General features: G+C 40.2%; 1 protein-coding gene across 2 annotated transcripts in view; it reads right to left on the bottom strand.

Moving 5' to 3' along the window:
- The window catches only part of TRPM3 (transient receptor potential cation channel subfamily M member 3), a 429,447-nt gene that overhangs the window by 98,965 nt on the left and 304,906 nt on the right, over window positions 1-25,576 (bottom strand). For both annotated transcript variants that reach the window (XM_060762212.2, XM_067464427.1), the window contains exons 7-8: window positions 25,006-25,180; window positions 5,194-5,317 (exon numbers count right to left, since the gene is read on the bottom strand). In XM_060762212.2, the coding sequence (XP_060618195.2) occupies window positions 5,194-5,317; window positions 25,006-25,180 (299 nt within the window). The remainder of the gene's footprint in view (window positions 1-5,193; window positions 5,318-25,005; window positions 25,181-25,576) is intronic.

Genomic DNA, 25,576 nt, shown 5'->3' on the forward strand with positions numbered 1-25,576 from the left:
AGCACTGCCTAGTTTGGAAGAAGTCAGCAATGCCATCAGCCAACAGAGGAATAACAAAGCCAGTGGACCAGATGGGATCCCTGCTGAAATCTTTAAAGAGGGAGGACCTGAGCTAACACACCAACTCCACCAGCTCGTAGAAAAAGTGTGGGTGACCGAGAAAATCCCAGCAGATTTCAAGGATGCCACCATCATCACCCTCTTCAAAAAAGGGGAAAGAACAGACTGCGGAAACTATCGAGGTATCTCCCTTCTAACCTCCGCTGGGAAAATCCTCGCAAGAATCCTTGCAAACCGCCTTCTGCCCCTCTCAGAAGACACCCTCCCAGAATCCCAGAACGGCTTCCGCCCCTCCAGAGGAACTGCGGACATGATCTTCACTGCACGACAACTCCAAGAAAAATGCAGGGAACAAAACCAACCCCTGTACATGGCATTCATCGACCTTGCAAAGGCATTTGACACAGTGAATCGCAGCGCTCTCTGGACCATCCTCCACAAAATCGGGTGCCCTAACAAATTTGTGAACATCCTGCGGCTCCTCCATGATGACATGATGGCAACAGTTTTGGACAGCAGTGGCTCCCAAAGTGACCCATTTAAGGTGGAATCCGGTGTCAAACAGGGATGTGTTATCGCCCCAACTCTATTCTCCATCTTCATCGCTATGATACTTCACCTTGTTGATGGGAAGCTTCCCACCGGAGTGGAAATAATCTATCGGACAGATGGCAAGCTATTCAACCTCAGCAGACTGAAAGCCAAAACCAAGGTTACAACAACATCTGTTATAGAACTCCAGTATGCTGATGACAATGTCGTCTGTGCGCATTCAGAAGAAGATCTACAAGCCACTCTAAACACCTTCGCAGAAGCATACGAGAAGCTCGGCCTGTCACTGAACATTGAGAAAACCAAGGTGCTGTTCCAGCAGTCACAAGCCAATCCCTCTCCAATGCCAGTAATACAGCTTAATGGTGTAACATTAGAAAATGTGGACCATTTCCGCTACCTTGGCAGCCACCTCTCCACCAAAGTCAACATCGACGTCGAAATACAACACCGCCTGAGCTCTGCAAGTGCAGCATTTTCCAGAATGAAGCAGAGAGTGTTTGAGGACCGGGACATCCGTAGGGAGACCAAGGGGCTTGTCTATAAAGCCATTGTCCTCCCAACCCTGCTATATGCCTGTGAGACGTGGACAGTCTACAGACGTCATATGCAACTCCTGGAACGATTCCATCAGCGCTGCCTCCGGAAAATCCTGCAAATCTCCTGGGAAGACAAGCGGACAAACGTCAGTGTGCTGGAAGAAGCAAAGACCACCAGCATTGAAGCGATGGTCCTCCAACATCAACTCCGCTGGGCCGGCCACGTTGTCCGGATGCCTGACCACCGTCTCCCAAAGCAGTTGCTCTACTCCGAACTTAAGAACGGAAAACGGAACGTTGGTGAACAGGAAAAGAGATTTAAAGATGGGCTGAAAGCCAACCTTAAAAACTCTGGCATAGACACTGAGAACTGGGAAGCCCTGGCCCTTGAGCGCTCCAGCTGGAGGACAGCTGTGACCAGCAGTGCTGCAGAATTCGAGGAGGCACGAGTGGAGGGTGAAAGAGAGAAACGTGCCAGGAGGAAGGCGCGTCAAGCCAACCCCGACCGGGAACGCCTTCCACCTGGAAACCAATGCCCTCACTGCGGAAGAAGATGCAGAGCAAGAATAGGGCTCCACAGCCACATACGGACCCACAAGGAAATCCATAATGGAAGACCATCTTACTCGTCCAACGAGGGATCGCCTAAGTAAGTAAGTAAGTAAGTTTACCTAACAGCTTTATCACACTAGCTCATTGTCCTGCAGTAATTATGTTATTTAAGCAAATTGGAACATGTTGTTGTTTATTCATTCAGTTGCTTCCGACTCTTCGTGACCTCATGGACCAGCCCATGCCAGAGCTGGTCCATGTTATGGAAACATAACAGTATGGAAACAATCAGTTTCACACCTTTTCTCCAATAGTGCTAGCGTAGTGCTTTGGTGAGATATGTTCCTCCAATCAGTCTTCTGCACTACTTCACTGCACCCTGCCATTCTATTCATGTTTGCCTTGCATAGTACATGCTCACTGTTTAATTTTAATTTTTATGCCATAATTGCAAAATGGTACAGTTTTGCAAATGAACTGTACTACAATTTTTTCAAATAATTTGCCTAATTGCAGCATACTGCTGATCCCCTTCCCCCGGGCAGTAAAAGTTTGCATTTATAACAAAACAATTTTTAAAAGATACAATAATTCCCAGGGAACAGAGTGACATCACGCTGCCGAGAGACAGAGAAGAAGAGACCTAGGCCCATTCATACCACATGATTCCTGGAATAGCTGTATGGTAGTGGAATAAAATTGTCACATCAGAAACAATAGTTGAACACCAGCGATATTGGAGCCATTGAAAAGTTCATCCTGCCAATGAAAAGATGAGATCCAATAGAGATAGAAATGCAATTTAACCATGGGAGGGTCATGATGTCCTAGGATAAGGAGCTAACCAAGTGCAATCAGACAAGAAATCTATTACGTGATAAACTCCTAAATGTCAAGTAAGTAACTTTTGATGATTTGAAGTTCTGGGTTTTTAATCTCACTTACAACAGTTGCTTAATAGTATTTTGGTATTGTGGCCATTTATTGAAACCAAATATATTTCTTTTAGTCACTCAGTGGTTGCTTTGACAGAATCATTGGAAGCTGATGGCTGTCAGAAATGGCAGCTCCCTCCCCTCCTCATATTGGCACTTACGTATCATTTTATGAGCCCTGACCAATTAATTTTGTAATGGACCTTTTCAAAAGAGTGGATAAAAAGAAATTAAGCATCTAATCATCTTAAATTGACTCTAATATTGCAGAAGGTTATTGGGACTTGCTAACTAATGGTGGCTTTGGTGACTCAAACTGTATCCTGCTGCTTTTCTTACCATTTCAGCTTTCATCATGTGTACGTTACATAATCAGCAACCTTTCATATACTGCAGCTTCCCAAGTTAATTATGATAGCTTTCTCTTTCTTACTGTCACCCCTTAAAAGAAATTCTGCAACAGTCTAAAAACTTATCCATGCTGAAATATTTTTAAAAGGCATTTACTTTAGACCTTTGCTTTCACCTTTCAACTTTTGTTCACTGCAAGAACAAATTGGTTGAATTAATTAGGATGCCTGTATGAAAGTATTGTTTAAAGTGCTAACCTCATTTATTGTGGCAGTGGTTGTAAATTCTTGGGTACATCTTCGTTTCGCTTCTTTTTGTTGTACAGAGCATTACTGTACACCTGTTGTTGTTAAATAAATGCTTACTTACTCATTTAACAAACAACCAAAACCTTTTAAATTCATTTTAGCAGGAAGAAGATATTCCTGCAAATGAAACTTGCAACCTGGGTTGGACTACAGGAGTCTCTGAGTTAAATTATCCCATGATGTTGGCTATAAAAATGCCACCTTTTATGGTCACAACTATCATTTCCTTGCCTTCTGCTATGTTGCTTCCTGTAATAAAAAATGTCACACTCCATGTCAGGTCACCCCTCAATATATTTTTGACCAATCTGAAGTTTTTCCTGAACTACTTTCAGGTTTATCTTACCTGTTACGAGGCTTGCCTCTCATTATCAATCCCCCATGCATATGGGATATATTAAGTATGGTGATCAGATCATGATAGAATAAACACAACAGTTTAAATAATGCACCAGTAAGGCCTTTTCGCGAACCACCATGAGAATTTTTTTGGGGGGGGGCGCTGAAGCCCCTCAAGCCCCCCCCCCCCCCCGGCTACATACCTGCTAAGTAGACAGACACTGATAGAGATAGACATGTCACAACAGCATGGTTGATAAATAGGATTTCCTAGAGCTTTCATTTTAAGGCTCTTTTCTTGTTAATATTTGAGCCCCTAGTGGTGCACTGAGCTGCTGAATTTGCTGACTGAAATGTCAGTGGTTCAAATCCAGGGAGCAGGAAGAGCTCCTGCTGTTAGCCCCAGCTTCTGCCAACCTAGCAGTTCAAAAACATGCAAATGTGAGTTGATCAATAGTTATTGCTTCGGCGGGAAGGTAATGGTGCTCCATGCAGTCATGCCGGTCACATGACCATGGAGGTGTCTATGGACAATGCTGGCTCTTTGTCTTAGTGTCTCATCAAACTACAAATTCCAAGATCCTGTAGGATAAAACAGCGGTTGTTAAAGAGGTATCAAATAGCTGTAATTATGTATTGTGCTTCAGCGGAAAGAACAGACAATGTGCTGGCCCTGAGCTGATTTCAGCAATACAAACATTTCATAGTGAAATTCATTCTAAATATATTGAAAAAGAGGAGTAAACAATTCGATTTTTTTTAAAAAAAATCTGTTTGTTGCTACATTTAACATATTGTTGCACTGCAAAGTGAACAGAATTTTTCAGAGCTCTTAGGCATATAGAAATTGTTAAACTATTTGGAAAATGTCACTTTGGATTGTGAGTCCAGCAGAGACATAACATTTTTAATTGTCATTTCCTCCTCCTGTGGATGGATTTCCTGTCACTTCTATGGCTTGCTCTTGTATACTACGTAACAATTTTTTAAAAAAAATCTGTTCCTAGTTTGAAAGTGTTATTCTAATTGTGCGGTACTTACTTTGAAAGTAGCTGTTATACTCCAGAAACTTTGTTTTTGTGACTGCCACAAACTATGTTGAATTGGCTGAGTCTCATTTAGGTATTTATTGAAAAACTATAACAAAATGTGCTGCAGGATGCCCCACAAAAACAAGGTTTTTCTGATTTAATAAACTTTTCTCATGCTTTTATGATAGAACCAATTAGAAAATGACATTTATAACCCAGAAACAAAAATAGTGTTACATAGCGTTATCATTACATTGGTACTGATACTAAATTTGGGCAAGCCATACTGGCATTGGCTAAAACTAGTTTGTAAGCTCATTTTAGACCTATATTTCCAATAATTAATTTGAGCCAATCTAAGTTAGCTTGATGCATGGATTGTGTGAAGCAGTCTCAAGGAATAACATCTGGAAAGGAGGAAGAGGAGAAAATACAAGATGCAAACTGAGGTCACAATACTACTTATGCACCAGATCAATACAGCATCGTCCCCTTAGTTTTGTGTCTAGTGAATATTTTTGCATACCAGTTCTTTCTTCTTCATGCATTCCATGAGGATTATGAAGAGATGCTGTGCCTGAGTCCTGGTGTAGGTGAAAGTCTTCTGGATTGTGACAAGCAATTGATCCCTCAGAGATTCATTGATAAGTCTGAAATGCAAAGTGAAAAAAGTTTAAAGAAACTAGGATCACAAAAATGTCTGTTATGGAACAATGTTCAGACACGAGATATCCTAAACATTTTACCATACAAATATATATATACAAAGAACTGTGTTCACCACAAAATAAATACAGGGTTTGTTTTTCCTTGCATACTAGATTCTTTAATATTTCTTTCTTTGCCTGATTCAGTCTGTTCCTTCAGCTGTGGGAAGGGAGGAGGGGGGAGGAAAAGAAGTCACTGAATACCCATCAGTGGGTTACTAATGGGAATTACTTTCACTACTTCTGGAGATCTTTGTTTCGGCCAATTCCCAGGATCCTGCAGTCAGTGTGATAATGACTTCATTTGGTTGTTTATGGGATTATAGGGCACCCCCTACCCCAATATATAAATCACTCGAACTCTCTGAGACTTTACTATCAAATATGGCCCATGTCCTTTCTGCATCAAAGTAAATTTCAGTAAATTGCAAGTTGGTCTATTAGAGAAACAAAAGGCAAGGATTTATCCAGGCCTAAAATGCAGTGCTTGAAAAAACGAGATCCTGTTTCATAGAGAATCGGTGTTAAATTTCAGCATTATCGCTTGCAAGCATACGACTACTAGGTGGTTCTCAATTAATTTAGCCTCCAGTTGACAATGTATTCTTTACAACACTTCTATGTGCTGAGCACCAACTCCTAGAGGCAGGTAATTAGGATGAATGGAGGGGTTCATTTATTGTGGAGACATTGCAGCTTATGCGTATTTGATTTTAATTGGCAGGCTTGCTAATGCTTTTAACAATTAATTAGTTACCCCATCCATCCCTAAAAAGTTAATTAAACCAATGCAGAAATTATTTTCAGACAGTGCGTTTTTCTGATGTTGCCACATTTTTAGAAATTTAAAAAAATCTCGCTTGCAGTGCCAGAAATTTATCTTGCACAAGATTCTTATAGACCATCTCATATGTGTAGAAAATTATATATAAAATGTTAAAAGCAGCAGAATCACACAATTTCCTCAAACACAACACCACCAAAGCAGCAGAATGAAACCAGTTTCAAACATGTTTTAATAATAATAATAATAATAATAATAATAATAAATGTTCTTCACATGACACCCAACACATGGGAGCAAGTGGACAGCAAGCACCATAAGCCAGTGAATTCCAAAGGAAGGTCACCACAACAAACAAAGTACTCTCACCAATTATGACTTCATCATCTGGGGCTTTTCCCTATTCTAGGATGTTGCCAGGATGTAGCCAGGACTACTTCTGGAAGGGCTCCATCCTGATGGGGTGTTCAGAGGCTGTCCTGAGAAAATGAGTGACAACCCTTGTTCTTGTTCAAGAAGCTGGGACAGTGTGGGATGAAACCGGGGGCAGAAGGGAAATCCCATGTGATGGTAAGGGGGCAATGCGGGGTGCTGCCAGAGGCGGCCGTAGGTAATTTTCAACGGTAAGCAAACAGTATTTTGCCCCCCCCCCCAAACCAATCATTGATATATATTTTCTGTTAGTCATGGGAGTTCTGTGTGCCATATTTGGTTCAATTCCATCATCGGTGGAGTTCAGAATGCTCTTTGATTTTAGGTGAACTATACATCCCAGTAACTACAACTCGCATATGTCAAGGTCTATTTTCCCCCAAGAGCGTCTCAAGAGCGCCCCTGGGCAAAATCAACTATACTGCAAATGCTTACTTTGCATAATGGGTTGAGCCACCCCTAGGTGCTGCTCAATGGCTTCTTCCACTGCCCCATGGATTCCCCCACGGTCCCCTGTCTATGGACCTCCATCTTATATAAGGTCCCTGTGAAAAAAACAACTGTTCTAGATTCATCCTGGCCAAGGGCTGCAGATGCCCTAGAAATGGATTGTGATGGAAAGTGCAGATGGACCCATTGGCCAGCACCTATTTCTGGGCCAGAGAGAATAGAAAAGATCTATGGGGGATAACTGGGAGCACCTCTCTCTCCAGCCACTTTACTAAAAAATGTAAAGTGTGCCGATAGCTAGAAAAGCATTCGGGATATCTGCTTTTACAGGGGTCTTGTGTAAGCAGATTTCTCCCTCTCTTTTCCCTCTTCTCTTTTTCCTGTGAAATTTCTGACAGCAGTGCAGGGAAGGATGCTTGAGGAAAAACTCAGTGGGTGCTGAGCATATGACCAGCCTTCATTTCTCTTTTTCTGATGAACTTTGTATATGCAAATGTAAGCATTCCAAAATAAAGAAAAAAATAAATCCAAAATCCAAAAAACATCTGGCCTCAAACATTTTAGATAAGGGAAACTCGATTGTCCTATCTACAAGTATTGTTGCATTTTAAACATTTCAGAAATTGCTGAATTTCAACATTTTTGGTTTATGTGATGTGATGGAATACAGGTTATATGGCAGGGCATCACTTCAGCGATAGAAACTACGAAGAGCAGTCTAACATGTTGCACTCAACTTTTCATATATATACAAAATAATACAACCAGATCAGGTAAGCCTTGCATAAGTAAGCATAAACAATAAATAAATAAAATAAAATAACATTTATATTCTTCTAGAGATTTCTTGAATGCTGGTTCCAAAATGGATCCTGGGATGATTTTATTCTCCAACAGCCACTACATTCCTTACATTCTCCATTTTGGTGGCAAAATTGGTAGATCTATGCCTTTTCATCATTCTAGCTGGCAAGGCAGGCTACTCTGCTTTCTCCTTTACTTTATGTTTGTTCTTCACACAATAAATGATTCTGGATGCAGCTGTTTAGCTTCCCTGTTGTAGGTAAGCACAGCCAGAGTATAGTTCTTTCCCAGGTTAATAAGCATTGCTCACTGCAGACATGCAGCTGAGATCCAACACTAAAGGTCTGTATTTCTCCATCATCTTTTCAGTTTTGGTGCAGATGTGGCCTATGTGATAAATGATCTCCTTAGATTGCCAACTTAAAACTGCATCATGCAACAAGGACTTTAAAGATGATGTTTTATATTTGTCTCGTATAATGTTCCTAAGGTTTTGATTTATCTAAAATTGTTATCACATAGGTTGCCAAATACATGCACCACCACTTGTGTGTCACATTGTGTTTGCCAAGCATAAGTAACATCTTGGTCTACCAACTTCAGACATTTCTTAATGTTAACATTAACAATGATTACTCGTTGACAAAATGACAAAACATCCCTTTTTTATCAGTTGCAAAATTTACATTTAAGACAGATTTTTCCTGGAATATGCTTTTTGTATGAGAATATCCAGTGAAAATATTGAATTTTGAAAGGAAACCATTCAAAATTTGGAAGTCCACTTCATTGTTTGATTTATTCAAGAGTTTCAATACATATTTATTTGAATGAAGAGTTTTCCTCCACAGAACAAAATATTTAACAAAGTATCCAATTTGGTTCCTGATTTCCAGACAGTGGAATGACCAGTCACTGAAACTACCCATTTATATGCCTCAGCACAGCAATGCAATTCAGAAGGCATTATGTTGGATTTAACAATTTAGATAAATATGCATCCTTTCAAGTATGAAAGCTTTCATACTGTGATAGTTGTTTTCTCATCTAAAATAAACTTAGCATAGGTTTGCTTAAATGAATCACATTTTAAAAAGGAAGACAAGGTAATCAAATATGGAATATAATCCACTCTAGCTGTTAAGAAAAGATTCTCATCCTGACAAAAACTATGTCTGGTATTAACTTTCCTGCCAGGTGCATTTCTCCTTTTTTTCTCAAAAGATCTTGTAAACCACCACAAACAAAGTTTAACTCAAACTCTTCAAACATAGTCTTAATATTATCTTTCATAAGGTAAACATTAGATTAATGTGACAATAAGAAATCCATTAGAAAACCACCAGTCATTTTGGCAATCAAAATATCTCTTTCATGGCTTTCCAACTAACAGGGGCGAGACAAGGGCCTACATTTCCATCCAGAATAGTATGTGAGGAAAAGGATAAACAATTGTCCCTAGGAGCAATGCTGAAATAAATTATATTTCATTATCCTTATTTTTAAAAAGATATGTGAGATAATAATCCCTGCAGCTACCGTCAGCTCTAGCCAGTTAGCTAATAGTGATCGCCGATGGGAAATGTAGTTCAGCAATTGGAAGGCCATATGGTTCCCAACACTATAGCAACTTTTCTCTGTTTGCAAGACAGGTGAAACACATTGTTTCACCTGTCTTGCAAACACCCACAATGATTTGTAAACTGACCAAGAATTCATGTTGCCATTTCAAACTCTTGTCAGGATCATTGGGGTTCTTCATAAGCTTAGCATCTTCATTGGCCATGAAACAATGAGACATGGCACACATGTTGACTGAAAGAAAGCTTGTCTACTAGTGTTAATCTCCCCTTGCTGAACACAGCCATAGGGGACTGTTGGGGTCATCTGGGGATGCATTTGAGGACACTCTATCAGTTTGCACATGGGGATTGCTGCATGCAACAGCCCTGTTCTGTGTCCTCATACAGACTGCAGCTGTTCATCAGCAGACAATTGCAGGACATTTGTAAAACTACCAATTTAATGGAATGCCATGGTGATAAATTTTGAAGGGCAGGCACTCATCAGAATAACCTCTAGAAATGTTCTCAAGGAGAATCTTAAAATGCAGGCAGATATGTTAAGCCATCTCCCCCTCTCCCTGCCTTTTTGTTTTACACACAGCAGCAGGACATAGCATAGTACCCAATATCCAGTGACTTACTAGCATTGACTGATAATAATAAAATAATGATCCGGAAAAAGGGAGTGTAGTGTACTGATTGGTATATTGGACTCTGGTTGGGTTCACAACAAAAGCCAGCTACTTCTGGCAGCTTATTCCATTAGCCCACTTCAGTTGAGATTGAATGTTTACTTTTAAACTTTTTATTGAATTTATATTTGAATTGTTCAATTGATATGGCATGTTTATTATTGTATGTTTAAATTAATATGTCATGTTTATTATTGTATGTTTAAATTAATATGTCATGTTTATTATTATATAATGCGGCATTGTATGCCATGGTCTGTAAGCTGCCCTGAGTCTCCTACTGGGTGAGAAAGGCGGGGTATAAATGTAGTATAATAATAATAATAATAATAATAATAATAATAATAATAATAGATAAAGAGTATGTAATATCATTTCCACAGTAAAGTGATAGTTTGTCATCTTTTATGTGTGGATAGGATGTCTCCTGATTCTTGATGGGTTGACATAGGATTGTATCTTGGAAACAATAGGATGAACTTTCTCTTTTGAATATTCATGATCTAGAGAACAACATACTGTATACAGAATCATATCTAGTTACATGATCCATCAACTCACCACCAACCAAGACATAGCCATATTCATGTGTGTGCATTTGCAGCTGTAAAATTTGGTCTGGAGAATATTTTGGTTATTGCATGGTTGGTAGAGTACTCCAAGCTTCGCAATGACCAAAAATACAAGTCACAATGCTCTAAATCCAATTTAAGACATTATAGTTCACCAACAGGATGCTAGCTAAAGCAGCCTCGTTTTAATTGGGATTGGCACCTGATTGGACATCCACAATCTGCCACAGTTAAGCATCTGCGACTGGATGATGAAACATCTACTTGGTAAAGGGATTCTTTCCCCCGACTCACAAAAATAGGCTGTGATTAGTTTTGCACTCTTTGGCAGATGCATGAAAAAACAAAACAAACAAAACAAAACAAATCACAAACAATATTCAGAGGCAGAGAAAATATTTGTGGAACATGTCTATCTATTTGAATTCAATGCTACTTTTAATCAAGTATATGGAGCGTTAAAATATATTAGGCTGGAAACCTTCACTCCTGAGGGAAGCTTTGACAGATAAGATTCTATAATATAGACAATTTAAAAATTAAAACATTACAAAATGTCCAGAAGGCTGGAAATGCAGAGAAGGCAGTAATAAAAAATGTGTTTGAAAAATATGAAATGTTCTTTAAGCACCACTGCATTTTAGTACATGGTGAGGAAGCTGGATGTGACAGGCTTGTTCTTCTGTTATGCAAATGGTTGCTTCTAGATTTCTTGGTCCTTCTTGATGTTGGAAAATGGGCCACTTGAATTGGTCTTTTGCCTCAAAGGCCACTTTAAAAAGTATGCCCCTTGACTGACTGAGTTCTTAATATGCTAATTTACAACACACAGAAGAGGAGACATCATGCTTGAATTTGACCTGTGATGGGGTTTGGGGAATTGATGATTTGGGCCTCTTATAGTGCAACAATGAAACTGTCACTCAAGCTGTATTGCTAACAAGCAACTTTGCCTATCTGCTTTTATGCTATCTGCTAAGCTTTTATTTAGACAGATTCCATAAGGTCTCCTATGCATCTTCTTCCAAAGAAAATGACCCATAAAGACACCCTAGAACTTGTGCTGCTTGGTGAAGGGACAAATGTAAAACAAATTGTGGTATGCTATGCTGACCGAAAGGTTGCAGGTTCAAATCCAGGGAGCAGCGTGAGCTCCTGTGGTTAGGCCCAGCTTCTGTCAACCTAGCAGTTTGAAAACACGCATATGTGAGTAGATCAATAGCTACAGCTCTGGTGGGAAGGTAACGGCGCTCCATGTAGTCGTGCCAGCCACATGACCTTGGAGGTGTCTACGGGCCACACCAGCTTTTTTGACTTAGAAATGGAGATGAGCACCAACCCCAAGAGTCGGACATGACTGGACTTAATGTCAGGGGAAAACCTTTACCTTTCCTATGGAATCAAGCAACAGAGACATCTATAATCCAGTGGTCTTCAGACTGTTTCTTCTATCACACCGGTCTATTGGCCTCTTTGGATAGTGATTATGGGAACAGTAGTTCATAACATCTAGTCTCTCTCTTTCTGCATTTGTGTAAGATGTTCAGGAAGATAACTGAGGTACATTTTGAAGATATGACATTTCAGTGATGAATCATGTTCCATTAAAGAGTTAAATATGATTCTTCAAAGCAATATTCATTGTGCAGTCATTCTATAGTGAATCTAAGGTCATGCCAGGTAATTTTTATTTTTGCTCTACCTTTCCCCTTTGATTAATTGGAGATTCCTGTTAATAAAATTGCATTGCATAGAGAGAGAGCTGCTTTCCCGTAAGCAGGTCATTTGCATAATTTGTTATGTGACTTGTCACTTAGTTTTTAGCCTTCATGAAATACAGTCAGTTTATAATGTGATGCTTCTAAGCCACTGGCAAGACCTGGTATTTTTCAGTGCCATTTCTTGGTGATTCAATATAGCAGAAATATTTGTAACCAGAACAGAATGGCAAATAACCTGTGTTATTAAAAAATTAAAATAAAACACGCTTAACAAATGCACAATGCTTCTAATCATTGACCATGAGATCCAGGGGTAAGTCAGCACCCCACAAAAAAAATCATTGCAAGGGGGAGATGCACAGAACCATTGGCAAAATAAGTAGCAGCTACAAGAAGATGGCTTCCCTTATCCTGGCAGAAAGAGCACTTATCCAAGTGCCAATTACACTGGGATTTCTGGCAAGGATTTTTCTGGCTTCTGTCATTAGACAGGAGACAGAAATAAATTGCATTCTGTATTTGCTTTCTTCCCTCCTTTTGTCAGACTTGGAACGCAAGGAATTTTACCAAAAAGATCTAAAATATACAAATAACTATTCCAGTCAGTTATTCTCCTGACTGCAGAAAACTATTTTAAATTCCCACCTTTGGCACAGTTCAGTTTTTTAATAGTCAGTATGGAATGATCCCCATCCAAAACCATTATGTTATGATGCTTATTTATTTATTTAAAGCATTTATATTCCGTCCTTCTCACCCCAAAGGGGACTCAGGGCGGAGCACAACATATAAACGACAAACATTCAATGCCGAAACATATTAGACCATACACATACAAAAGCATTAAAATCACATATCCCGACATTAAAATCCACTAGTTAAAACTGTCTCAACAACCATATCGAATTTAGTTGGCATACTAAGGGTTCCTATAGTTGCCTCATTGCACAGTCCCAAAGGCTCGGTCCCACAGCCATGTTTTTATCATCCTTCTAAAGGACATGAGGGAGGGGGCTGACCTGATCTCATTAGGAAGGGAGTTCCATAGCTGAGGGGCAATTACTGAGAAGGTCCTGTCTCTTGTCCCCGCCAAACACGTCTGTGATGGTGGTGGGACTGAGAGCAGGGCCTCCCCAGAAGATCTTAATCTCCACGGTGGTTCATAGGGGGAAGATGCGTTTGGACAGATAAATTGGGCTGGGGCCGTTTGGGGCTTTATAGGCCAAAGCCAGCACTTTGAATTGTGCCTGGTAGCAAACTGGCAGCCAGTGGAGCTGGCGTAATTGATTCTTACCTATGTTAAACCAGCACAGAGATGTTAAAGAAGGAGAAAGCAGGTTGCTACAGGGATATGTTGCCAGTAAAGCAATTCTCTCTCTCCCCCCCAATCCCTCCCTCCTCTTTTTCTCTTTCTCTCTCTGTATGAATACATTCTCTTGGCAGGTGCATCAGCAAAGTGATGATCAAATCAACAATTATTTTTTGAAGTGTTTAATTTGACATTTCCCCATTATAACAATTATGGTTGAGGGGCAGAGAAGTGTACTGGTTTAAGTGTTGGACTTCAGATTTTGAGATGAGGGTTCAAATCCCTACCCAACCAAGGAAATCTTCTGGTGAACCCTCTCACATTCTGTCAGCCTCAGAGGAAGGTAAAACGCCAATCTTGAGCCAATTCTTCCATGAAAATCGAGTGATAGAGTTGCTTTAAGGTTGCCATAAGATTGAAATGGATTGAAGGTACACAATAACATCAATTACAAAGGCTATTGGTGATCTAATACTTTGCATCCCATGAAATAGCGCACTGGAGAAAAACATGGAGATGTGCCCATCCATCAGAACAACAGAATTTAGGAAATGCCTTGTTGGATCAAAGCAAGATGCGTATATTACATTCTTTGTTTCCCCAGAATGTTCCGCAAAACACATCTAGATACTTGTACACAGGAAACAAAGGCAGTCAGCATCTCGTGCTCTCCGTTTCCAGCCTATGAAATGCAGAGATATTCATTGAATGCATTTGTCCAGTCTGGCCGAGTCTTGAAAAATCTTGTTGTAATTGTAGAACAGGCTGCATGTTATACTCATTGCTGATTCAATGGATGGTATTTATGTGGGAAACAGGTAGTAGTTCTGGATGATGGCATGGTGGGCATGATTATGTATCTGTTCAGAAGTGCTACCACAGTAGGAAAGGTTTTTATAATGACAAATCTCTGGCAAAATAGTACACAATTCTCAAACTTTGGAAGCTTCTATTTATGTGCAAGCAATTTATTGAGTTTTTGCTATTTTGTACACCGAACTGGGCAATTTATTTACTGCTACATGCAACGTGAAGCTTCCATCTCACATTTAATCTCAAGTGTTTAAGAGATTTATGGCCACTTTATTGGCTGCATGGGCACATTTTAATACTCCTCCTCTGATATAATGTGACGACTACAATATAATACTAAAAGAAAAGGTACTTTAAATACTAAAAGATGATTTGAGTCCTGGGAAGAAAATACACTGAACTAAATCAAAGAAAGTGAAGAGTCATACATTAATTCTTTGTAATAAAGAAATAGTTACTTCATTTTTAATGTTATGCAAGATGCCCCTATGTGAAACACTAGCCACCTAATAATGATACTAACATTTCCTTCATTTCTTCGGCCCATTTCTTCAGGCCCATAAGCTTCCCACTTTTCTAGGATTTTTCAAGTTTTCCTCACAATGGCCAGAATTCACTTAGAGACATGGTAGTCAAGGGTTACCTCCCCCCCCCCAATAAAAGATAGTTTATAATCAGGGAATTCACATTTTTGCCAAGGACACCAGTCTGGAATGATATAATAAGAGTTACGTTTTGGCCAGTCTGTAAAGGGGCCATCAACCACATCCAGAAATTTTTCTCATATTAAATCTGTATAAATTTGACCAAGGTTCTATATTCTATTGTTATTGTTCATTCGTTCAGTCATTTCCGGCTCTTTGTGATCTCATGGACCAGTCCACATCAGAGCTCCCTGTCGGCCATCACCAGGGCCGTAGCCAGAAAAAAATTTCGGGAGGGGTTGAAATTTTTTTTGGGGGGGGGTTTAAATTTTCGGGGGGGGGGGGGGGGTTGAAACCTGCCTTCTAGCTCACGCTGAAGCAAAGAGCACAGCAGGGGGCAGAGCAGCCTTCCATAGCCAGCAGCTCCTCCCCTGTCAACCACCTCCACCAAGTCTAGCCTCCTTAATGAGAGCATTCAACACACACACACCCAACTTGGCTGCTTCACTACATCGGCTATTGCTGCAAGTAATGACAGTGTGAATAAATTGTCAATATTTAAGGCCTTGCATGGTCTGGGGCCGATGTACCTGAGGGACCGCCTCACCCCCTACGAACCCCAGAGATCCCTTCGTTCTGAGGAACAAGATCTATTGGAAATTCCCAGTGTCAAGACCTTGCGTCTAACAGCAACCAGACGCAGAGCCTTTACAGCAGTGGCACCATCACTCTGGAATACTCTGCCACCTGAAGTCCGTGCCTTGCGGGACTTATCAGCTTCCCGCAGGGCATGTACGACATATCTGTTTCGATGGGATTTTGATCTCTGATATTGCTGTTTTTAAATTGTTTTAAATTGTTTTAAAATTTTAGCCTGTTCTTGTAAGTTGCTCCAAGCCCCAGGGGAGTGGCAGCATATAAGTTCGAATCATTAATAAATAAATAAATAAATAAATATTTGCTTGAGATAGTGTTTGCAGTTCTGGAGGGACTCTTAATTTTTTGCATCTCATAGACTTAGCATGGGGATTTGGTTAACCAGTTCAAATTCATGAGTAAACTGGGTTTTTTTAAAAAAATCTGAAACATTTCGGGGGGGGGGTTGAACCCCTAACCCCCCCTCGCTACAGGCCTGCCCATCACCACCCCCAGCTCCTTCAAGGTCAATCCAGTCACTTCAAGGATCCCATCCATCCATCTTGCCCTTGGTCGACCACTCTTCCTTTTTCCTTCCATTTTCCGCAGCAGAATTGTCTTCTCTAAGCTTCTCTAAACCATATCCTACCAAAATACACATAAACACATGGTCTTTCAAAAAATATCCCAAGCCCCATTTTGCTTCTGTTTCCCTTTGCCATTTATTTCCACTCTCTTCCATCAAGTAACTACCTAACCCACAATTCCCTATCAATTCCCATGGTGTTGATCCTAACTGTGATGTTTGGACCCCAGGTTGGGTCATGGGATCCCTGGGATCCCCAGCTACCCACTGATCCCCTGTGTATGTTCCCCAGAGCCCATGGGCCTAACAGAACCCATTCCACCCTTGTGTTTATGTCCCCACTTCCCCTATTTCCCATACTTTCAGCTTATTCCCCCCCCCCCATGGGTAGTGTGAGGGAGGTTGGAGCCCCTCGAGAACCCATGGATTCCAATCTGTGTGTATGCCCTCCAACTTGAGGGGGCCAAGCCTCCAGAACTGGGTACCACTGCAACCACAGCCCTTCATGTGTGTATCTGTATAATCTTTGTATCACTTTATGAAATTATTGGAGAAGTCACCAGCTGAAGTCTTGCGATGACCTTTTGCCTGCACTTCCTTGTCCTGGAATTTTTTTTTCAATATCTTGCCAGGCTGCATTTGCATTTGATTGAATCCATCAGCTACCTCAATGGAACCCATACAACTTGAGGCAACACAAAGGATAGCAGGAGCCGGATGGTCCACCCTTCTTTTTTCTCACTGCTTGGGCAATACATGACATTTGCCACCCCAGCATGAGGTTTTCAGCCAAGGGATAATCATGCCACTGTCTTTGGAAAGGCTATTCTCCTCCTTTGTTATTCCCAGCCATTGGACATTTCTATGGACAATATTTTCTTTTGGAATTCTGGTGGTCAGGCCATTGGGCCTAATCAGGAGCTGGAATCAAAAGGGGCAATAAAAGTATTGGGAAACCCATCAGGGTAATTGTGCCCACATATAAGGGATATTTAATCCCACCATCAGTCATAATTTCATCCATTGTTATAAGACCTGCCAGCCCCTCTGCAACCATTGGACAAAGGGAAATTTACATCAAAGGCAGGCCCTGCTCTCCCATTGATTGGGCTGTGCTGGACTCCCACCTCCACTATGAGACCTCATTGACATTATTCAGGCTTGGCCAACCACAACCAAGCCAGGTCCAGCTGGGGGGTGGTGGGAATGTTGAACCTGAAGAGTGTATAAAAGTGCATGTTTTACTGTGTTATGTATCTCAGCTTATTTTGGTGGCGGATTACTGCAACCTGGCATCATTTTCAGCTGAAATTAAATAGATACCTCGGTGGCTTCTGCTTTAACTTGGTGAGATTTATTCTAGAATATTGCCTTCTCTTTCTCACCAGGATAAACCCATAGCAGCTTGGATCTCACTATCCACTGCCATTCTAAATTGCTTGATAACAACATATGCAAGAATTAGCCATGCTGTGAAGAAAGAGTCGAAAAGTCACAATTGCCCAATGGATGTATTCTTCTGATAGTAGTGGAAGTGGAGATGAATGAGATGCATGTTTGCCCATGCTTTGCCTTTGCAAATTACACAACATGCTTCTGTTTGTGCTTTCTATGCTTTGCATTGTGACTGAGCATTCTCAACTTTACACTGAGATTGTGCATCGTGTATTGTCCATTGCACAATGGCACCCAGCCACTAACATATGTTATACAATCTTCCCATTGTGCATAAGGATTGTGTAGTGGTGCTGTGGTGTATATCCACATGTAAAACTAAAGAAATGTTGGATTGCATCCCATGTGAGATTATATTTCTAGATGTGTGTATTTGGACAGAGGTGATGGCATCTGTTTGCAACAAAAATGCATTATTTTGGTAGAAACAGTAAACTTAGATCACAAATGATGCCTGGATAAGCAGAAGGGATTTCATGCCACATTGGTTCCAGGGGGTCATATACAATTATATATGAGTTCACAGAGTTGGAGGGGCACATTAGTTGTAAACAAGGATAGGACATGAAAAGCATTTTCTGTTTATAAGTAAAATGAATGTTATTAAAGTGTTCTTGGAACCAGCAATATAATGAATCAGGGAGTCTTTGGAACATACTAAGGCTCCTTCTACACTGCCATATAATCCAGATTATCAAAGCAGATAATCCACATTACCTGCTTTGAACTGGATTAGATGAATATACACTGCCATGTAATCCAGTTCAAAGCAGATAATCTGGATTTTATATGGCAGTGTAGAAGGGACATAAATGAAATCCTCAGGTGGTGATTCTAGCTGTTACTGAAACAGATACTGACATACTTAGAAGTTTGTTCCAACAAAGTCACTTTCCAGCACAAACAATATTTGTAGAACTGGTGCCCAAATGAGTTCATTCTCTCATTTGGCAGTCTCCTTGCATGCCAAACACACCAGAGACCAAAATTCCCAGCAGAATGACTTCTTTCTTTGCTCTGGCAGGTCCAGTAGAGACAGATGACAGGGTCTTGGCATTCCCTGCCTGACATGGAAATCTCTTTTGAACTGATGCCCTGTGTCAGAGAGGATAATGCACACAGTGCTAAATTGCATTGCGGTCTTTCAGCTGTGAAGCCTGTTACACTGCACTGAACAGATGAGTTCCAGGATCTGGTCCGTAGCCAAGTCTAAATTATTGAGTGGGTTGTCAACAGATCACTTCTGTTTTGTTTGATAAAGTTTGGGGGTAAATACTAGCTAAAACCAGTGCTAACCAGCTATTCACAGTTCTTTTGATACCACTTCCCCATGTCTCTCTATCCTGCTGTTATTTATCTGCACCTCTGTAACGAATCCTTTAAATCCACCACATGAACCCTTTCTTCAAAAACCTCAGGAGCTGAATTGCTTGCACTGAAATAGAAACTATATAACTATGAGTTTCCTTTGTTATTTTGGTACTATAACAAAGGGAAATGTTATAAGAAAATTAGCCGAAAGGGGACATAATAACTGAAACTAAACTGTGCATGTAGACTGAGCTCTTCCTCTCCCCGATCTTCATTTAAAATACTGCATTACAAATATATTGGTGGAAATGTACACATTTTTAATTTTCTCCTTCATATTTTGCTTAATTGTTCCTTTAGGATTCTTTGAAGAGTTAGAATGTATTTTTTAAAAATGAGGATTGGAAAAAAGCCAAACCACACATGAGTTCAGCCGTCTTCCCTTAGCTAAAGGGCTGCATTTCGTATCAGAGAAGCGCTTGTGTGTGTGTATGTTGTAGTGTTGGGTGAATTCCAAAGAAGAAATGATGGAACTAAAATCACCAGAATACTTTAGATCACTTCTCTTAGGGCCAGTAATGAAAGCCTTTAATTCTTTAGAAAGGAAAAGCCACCAATGCCAGGAAATGACCTAATGATGGTGTCATGGAAAGGGCGCTAATGTGATTTCGAAACACCCAAAAGGTTGCCCTGAAATTCAAGGAAAACAGGAGCCTAGAGCAGCAGTTCCCAAAGTGGTTCTGAGAACTGTAGGGTTCTAGAAAAGCATTGTTGGGATTCCTAATCTTAAAAATGAAATTTAATATAGATTTTAAAATAAAGCCATATGAGGCCAAAAATTTGATTTATAGTCTCCTTTATAGCTATTTTTGTGCTACAACTATTGCTATCATGTATTTATGGCTACACATCTCAACATTTTACAATAAGAGTGATTCACATGTAGCTGATTTTTCACTCTGATTTCACATTTCATTTCTCTCTCTCTATTGTACAGCTTTTGAGATGAAAAACATATGGAATACTGGAACATTATTCATAAAATATCAAGAGAAAAAACTAGACATTATATAGGAAATTGAGGGACACATCTGAATTACTGTATAATGATCCAAACTATATCGGAGTGTGGTAGAGTTACCTTCTTTTAACAGAAGCTGGATGTCCAACTGCGAGGAGGATTTAGATAGTGTTTTCTTGCATGGCTAAATGGAGTTTGGCTGGATAGCCTTTGAGGGCACCTTCCAACTCCAAGATTTTATGATATTTTGATTAAACAAATCAGGAATAGAGAAAACAAATGATCAAAAAAGTTTGGGAACCCCTGGCCTAGAGTTCCCCAGTCTTGCTTACCTGGATCATAAAATCTAATATGTCAACAGTGCCATAAGCCTACTGGCATATGTTCAACACATCCCCATGCTATTCACAACTGACTATTGTGAGGTAGCTATCACAAGAAGCAAATGCTGGGGTGTGGAAGGAAGATTCAGCAAGATACAATTGTCTGGTACCCCTCCATACAGTATAAGATGGCGTCTCAAACTCCAAAGATCTTCAGTGACCAGTAAATATGCAACTGCTGGTCCAGTTGGCTTCTGGAAATGGGAGGAAGCATGATAGTGCTGATAATTTCTTTCTTTCTTTTTTTACCCTATTTATGCCCCACTTTTCTGTACCCTGAAGAAGACTCAAGGCAGCTTACATATAGGCAATTATTTAATGCCTAACAACGCATACAAAACATTAAGCTTAAAATAAATTAAAATTAATACACATTAAACATTTAAAAACAATACATTCAATATTAAAATCACGCTATCCAGAAATCATAGTCCAACCCATTCCATGGTCATTACACATATTCCAAATTTGTTATTGCACCGCATTATTCTCAGAAAACCTGATCCCAAAGCCAAATTTTTACTTTTCTTCTGAAGGCTAGGACAACATTGTCAGGAGATGAAAATGGCAATGGCTGCCCTTGCATGCTGGGGTATCTCAGTATAGTTGTAGGCCTAGCATTAGTCTGAGCCACCATCATAGCAATCATCCCTTTAAAGACATTTCCTCACAATACAAGCTCTATTCTTATTTAACTATAGGCCCTGCGTGGCTGTATTTTGTTCCAAGAAGTCATTTAAGGTATTGAAATGAACAGCTTGAGTTTATCGATTCTAAGCAGAGAAACCACTATTGCTGCTGTGAACACACTGTACTCTGAACAGACAACCAGTGCATGTCAATTAGAAAATGGGAGTTGTCTTGGTGGTGTCTTAAAAACGAAATACCTGTAGAATTTTCCTTTACAAAAATGAGTCAAGAGATAATGCCCAGATCTATACATTTATCAGAATTCAGCAATGAAACAGCATGATGAAGAAGCATTACTATCCGAAAACTCCCTTCCTCTCTCTAAATAATGAAATGCCAGTTAATAGATTAAAAAAAGGTGAACTGATGTCTTATTTCAGGCAGGCACCTTTACAAATGTTAGTAAAAATCTCTGCAATATCTATAAGAATGTGTTAACTCATATGACATTATGCTGTGATTAAGGTGGCTTGAACCATCATAGCCAATAACTACGTGGTGTGCAAATGACATGAAAGAAGCACAGAAAGAAAAAGGCTATCTTTAATCATAATATTTTTGCCAATCTGTGTTTAAATGTTTGGTTTCTTTGTGGATAACTCAATAGTTCATTTCCTTTTATGCCTATATGATCTGTTTTTCTAACTTATAAACATGTCAAAGGAATAGACATACATTCTTGAATTTTCAAATATTTAGATGCAGCAAATGGCAATGAAGATGAGCCAGACTATAGAAGTAAGCATTTTGCACAATTGGGACTTGTGCGCCAACTGTGACCGTACCTCACAAAGGCTGATCTGGCTGGGGTGGTCCATGCCTTGGTCACCTCTAGACTGGACTACTGTAATGCGCTCTACGTGGGGCTGCCCTTGAAAACGGCTCAGAAGTTTCAACTGGTTCAACGGCCAGCGGCCAGGATGTTATCTGGAGCTCCCTACAGAGAGAGGTCAACCCTCCTGTTCAAGGAGCTCCACTGGCTGCCGTTTATTTTCCGAGCCCAATTTAAGGTGCAGGTGCTTACCTACAAAGCCCTAAACGGTTTGGGACCATCCTACCTACGTGACCGCATCTCCGTGTATGAACCCACGCGCTCACTTCGTTCATCCGGAGAGGCCCTGCTTGCGATCCTGCCAGCGTTGCAGGCGCGTCTGGTGGGGACGCAAGACAGGGCCTTTTCTGTGGTGGCCCCCCAACTCTGGAACACCCTCTCCAAAGATCTGAGACAGGCCCCTACGTTGGCAGTCTTTAGGAAGAACTTGAAGACCTGGCTGTTCCGATGTGCCTTTCCAGAATAGGAAAACTCCAACAACAAGTCCCATAAGCACTTTATTAGAAATTAAGATTGTTGGCACATTGCACATTGCACTTACCCTATAATCCCACATATCACCTGTCACATCAGCACTTTTAATCTGTACCCATTACTCTGGCCGGCCCAGTTTTATTGTGTCTTGGTGTATTTTTTTATTGCTGTTGTTTAATATTGCTTTAACTGTTTTTAATTTGCTTTAGGTTATGTACTATTACATTGTGTTTTGAGACCTTGGCCTTTGAGTCCTTCGGGAGATGCTAGCAGGGTACAAATAAAGTTAATAATAATAATAATAATAATAATAATAGTAATAATAGTATTAATAGTAATAATAGACTGACAAAAAGGAATAGAAGGGGGATGACTTGAACTCTGTTTTGTGCCAACAACTAGAATCATAGAATCATAGAATCATAGAGTTGGAAGAGACCTCGTGGCCATCCAGTCCAACCCCCTGCCAAGAAGCAGGAAAATCACATTCAAAGCACCCCCGACAGATGCCCTTCCAGCCTCTGTTTAAAAGCCTCCAAAGAAGGAGCATCCACCACACTTGGGAAGAGTTCCATTCCTGAACAGCTCTCACAGTCAGGAAGTTCTTCCTAATGTTCAGGTGGAATCTCCTTACCTGTAGTTTGAAGCCATTGCTCTGCGTCCTAGTCTCCAGGGCAGCAGAAAACAAGCGTGCTCCATCCTCCCTATGACTTCCCCTCACAGGGAGGAGGGATCAAGCTTGTTTTCTGCTGCTCTGGGCACTAGGAAGGTATTTAAGTAGAATTTTGTTATTTCAGGGATTATAGTATCCAGTGTTTACTAGCATAAATCTTTAGGCTCTCTCAAAACCAGAACCTGGAGGCAACCAGCTAAAAACCAGTTAAAACCAGAAAAAGAGGTACTTCTTCATATGGTGCATCATTAAAGTGTGGGCAACATTAAAAGGGGATTAGATAAATTCATAGAGGTTAGGACCATGATTACAAGTCAGGACAACTGTGTAGCATCTCTCATACTACAGGCAATATGCTTCAATTGGTTGAAAAAACAAGGCGATATTGCTTCAATGAAGTTCTACTGTTGGGCTTCCCAGAGGCTTCTATGAAAAGAACACTGGGCTAGACAGATACTTTTTCACTAGTTGGCTCTTCTACTCTTTTACAGTATCTACAGGTCTTTGGTGACATTTTAGTACAACCTTTCCATGTGTGTGTGTGTGTGTGTGTGTGTGTGTGTTCTTACTTTAGAAATTAGACATTCAGAGAGATCTTGAAAGTACAAATTAAATCATGCAGAAAAAATGCAGTATTCATTAGTAAACAGAGCAAGATGTAGCATTTGTTCAAACAAAGCCGCAATGTGATACTATCATGGCAGTAAGCTACAGGAGCATCATATAGCCTACACAGTTTGATCATGTACTAACTATGTCCTTCAGTTAACAAAGCTGTATTAGCAACATGTAGTAGTCTTTGGATATGAGACAAATAAGACAAAATATGAAAGGATTTTTAAAAGCAGGATTTTTTGTGTGAGAACTGCCTTGAGCCAGGAAAACGATGATCTGTATTCAGTTTCATTGCTGCATTCTCTGCTTAGGAATACAGTGAAAGTGTTAAGCACTTTCAACTGAGAAATGTGGTACAAGCCATTCTCTTATTGTTTTTTTATTATTCATATTTACTCAAAGCATTTCCTTCCACACACCATCATCACAGGTAAAGGAAGTCCTGAAGATAGCCTTGGTAGCCATGGGTACTCTTTTTGAAAAAAGCAACAACATGGGAATCACAGTTAAACTCCCCAGTCCAAAAACATTTCCAAGCTCTGCCATATTCCCAGAGTCCATGCTGTATAGTACAATCCCCAAATATTGAATGCTATTCTGTTTCCTTATAAATACATACATACACTAAAGGGCACCAGTGTGCAACAGGTCACTTTATAAAGAAAACAAGATCATCTATCAATTATGAAACAGTGAGCTGGCAAGGGATACTGCATTGGTTACCATATTGAGGTACAGCTTGAGATATGCGTGCTATGATTCACAAGGTTTACTGGGTGGATCCAGACTATTCAATGCCCATGCTTTCTAACAGAAGGATCACCCACTAGGCCAAACCTGGCCTTCAAAATCTGTGCTTGTAGATGATGTTCTTGGTCCCTCATGTTTCGGTCCTGCTGCACTTCTGGCCCCTTATGATGTCCTCAGGGATTCAATTCAACTCAAGAAATGCACGTATGGGATTAACTCTTTCAATAAGAATGCTGTGGAGTCTTGTTCATGACCAAACTCCATATATAGTGGCAACTGTGGAATCTTGATTGCTATTCGCAGTAATGGTTATAATTACTGCAGCACAGTTCTACTTGTGTCTGAAATGAGCAAATATTGAATGGCAAAGCTTGCAAAGAAGGACTAATCTCAACAAATGATTCTGTCAATAGACTCACCCTCCTTCTTCTGAATATTTGTGACCAAATGCAAGGATGTCTGATGCCCGGCCGCTGCCATCACACACTACAACAGGAACTGGCGGAGTGTCACGTAAATATTCCAAGACAATAGAAATTACATTGGGTCCTCCTTCCACAATGAGAGCCACCACTGGCACTCCTTGCCCGATTCCTAGAGTGAAACATATAAAAGAAAAAAGAAAGAAAAGAGAAAGAGGCCAGCAAATCAAACAAAAACACACAAGAAGGAGGAAACACACTGAAATTTTGGTACACACTCTTTGGTTAAACCAGTAAGAAAAGACCATTTTGTAAATGCTATGATCCACCTCAAGCCATGAGGACAGGCAGGAAATAAATAATAATTTTCTATATCTCAAAAAATCTCCTGCAGAGGATATAGCCTGTACCCACATGAAGAATAATTGGTTAACTAAGTAAAACAAAAATAGTAATTTCCATATTTTTAAGGGGCATTTAAAAACACACAAGATGAAGCAAATCGTGACTAAAAATAGATGCCGGTATATGCCACCTACATAGTAGCAGGATATGTTAGAGCAGTGAA

The sequence above is a fragment of the Anolis sagrei genome, chromosome 2 (genome assembly GCF_037176765.1).
Source record: "Anolis sagrei isolate rAnoSag1 chromosome 2, rAnoSag1.mat, whole genome shotgun sequence".
Taxonomy (NCBI): Eukaryota; Metazoa; Chordata; class Lepidosauria; order Squamata; family Dactyloidae; genus Anolis; species Anolis sagrei.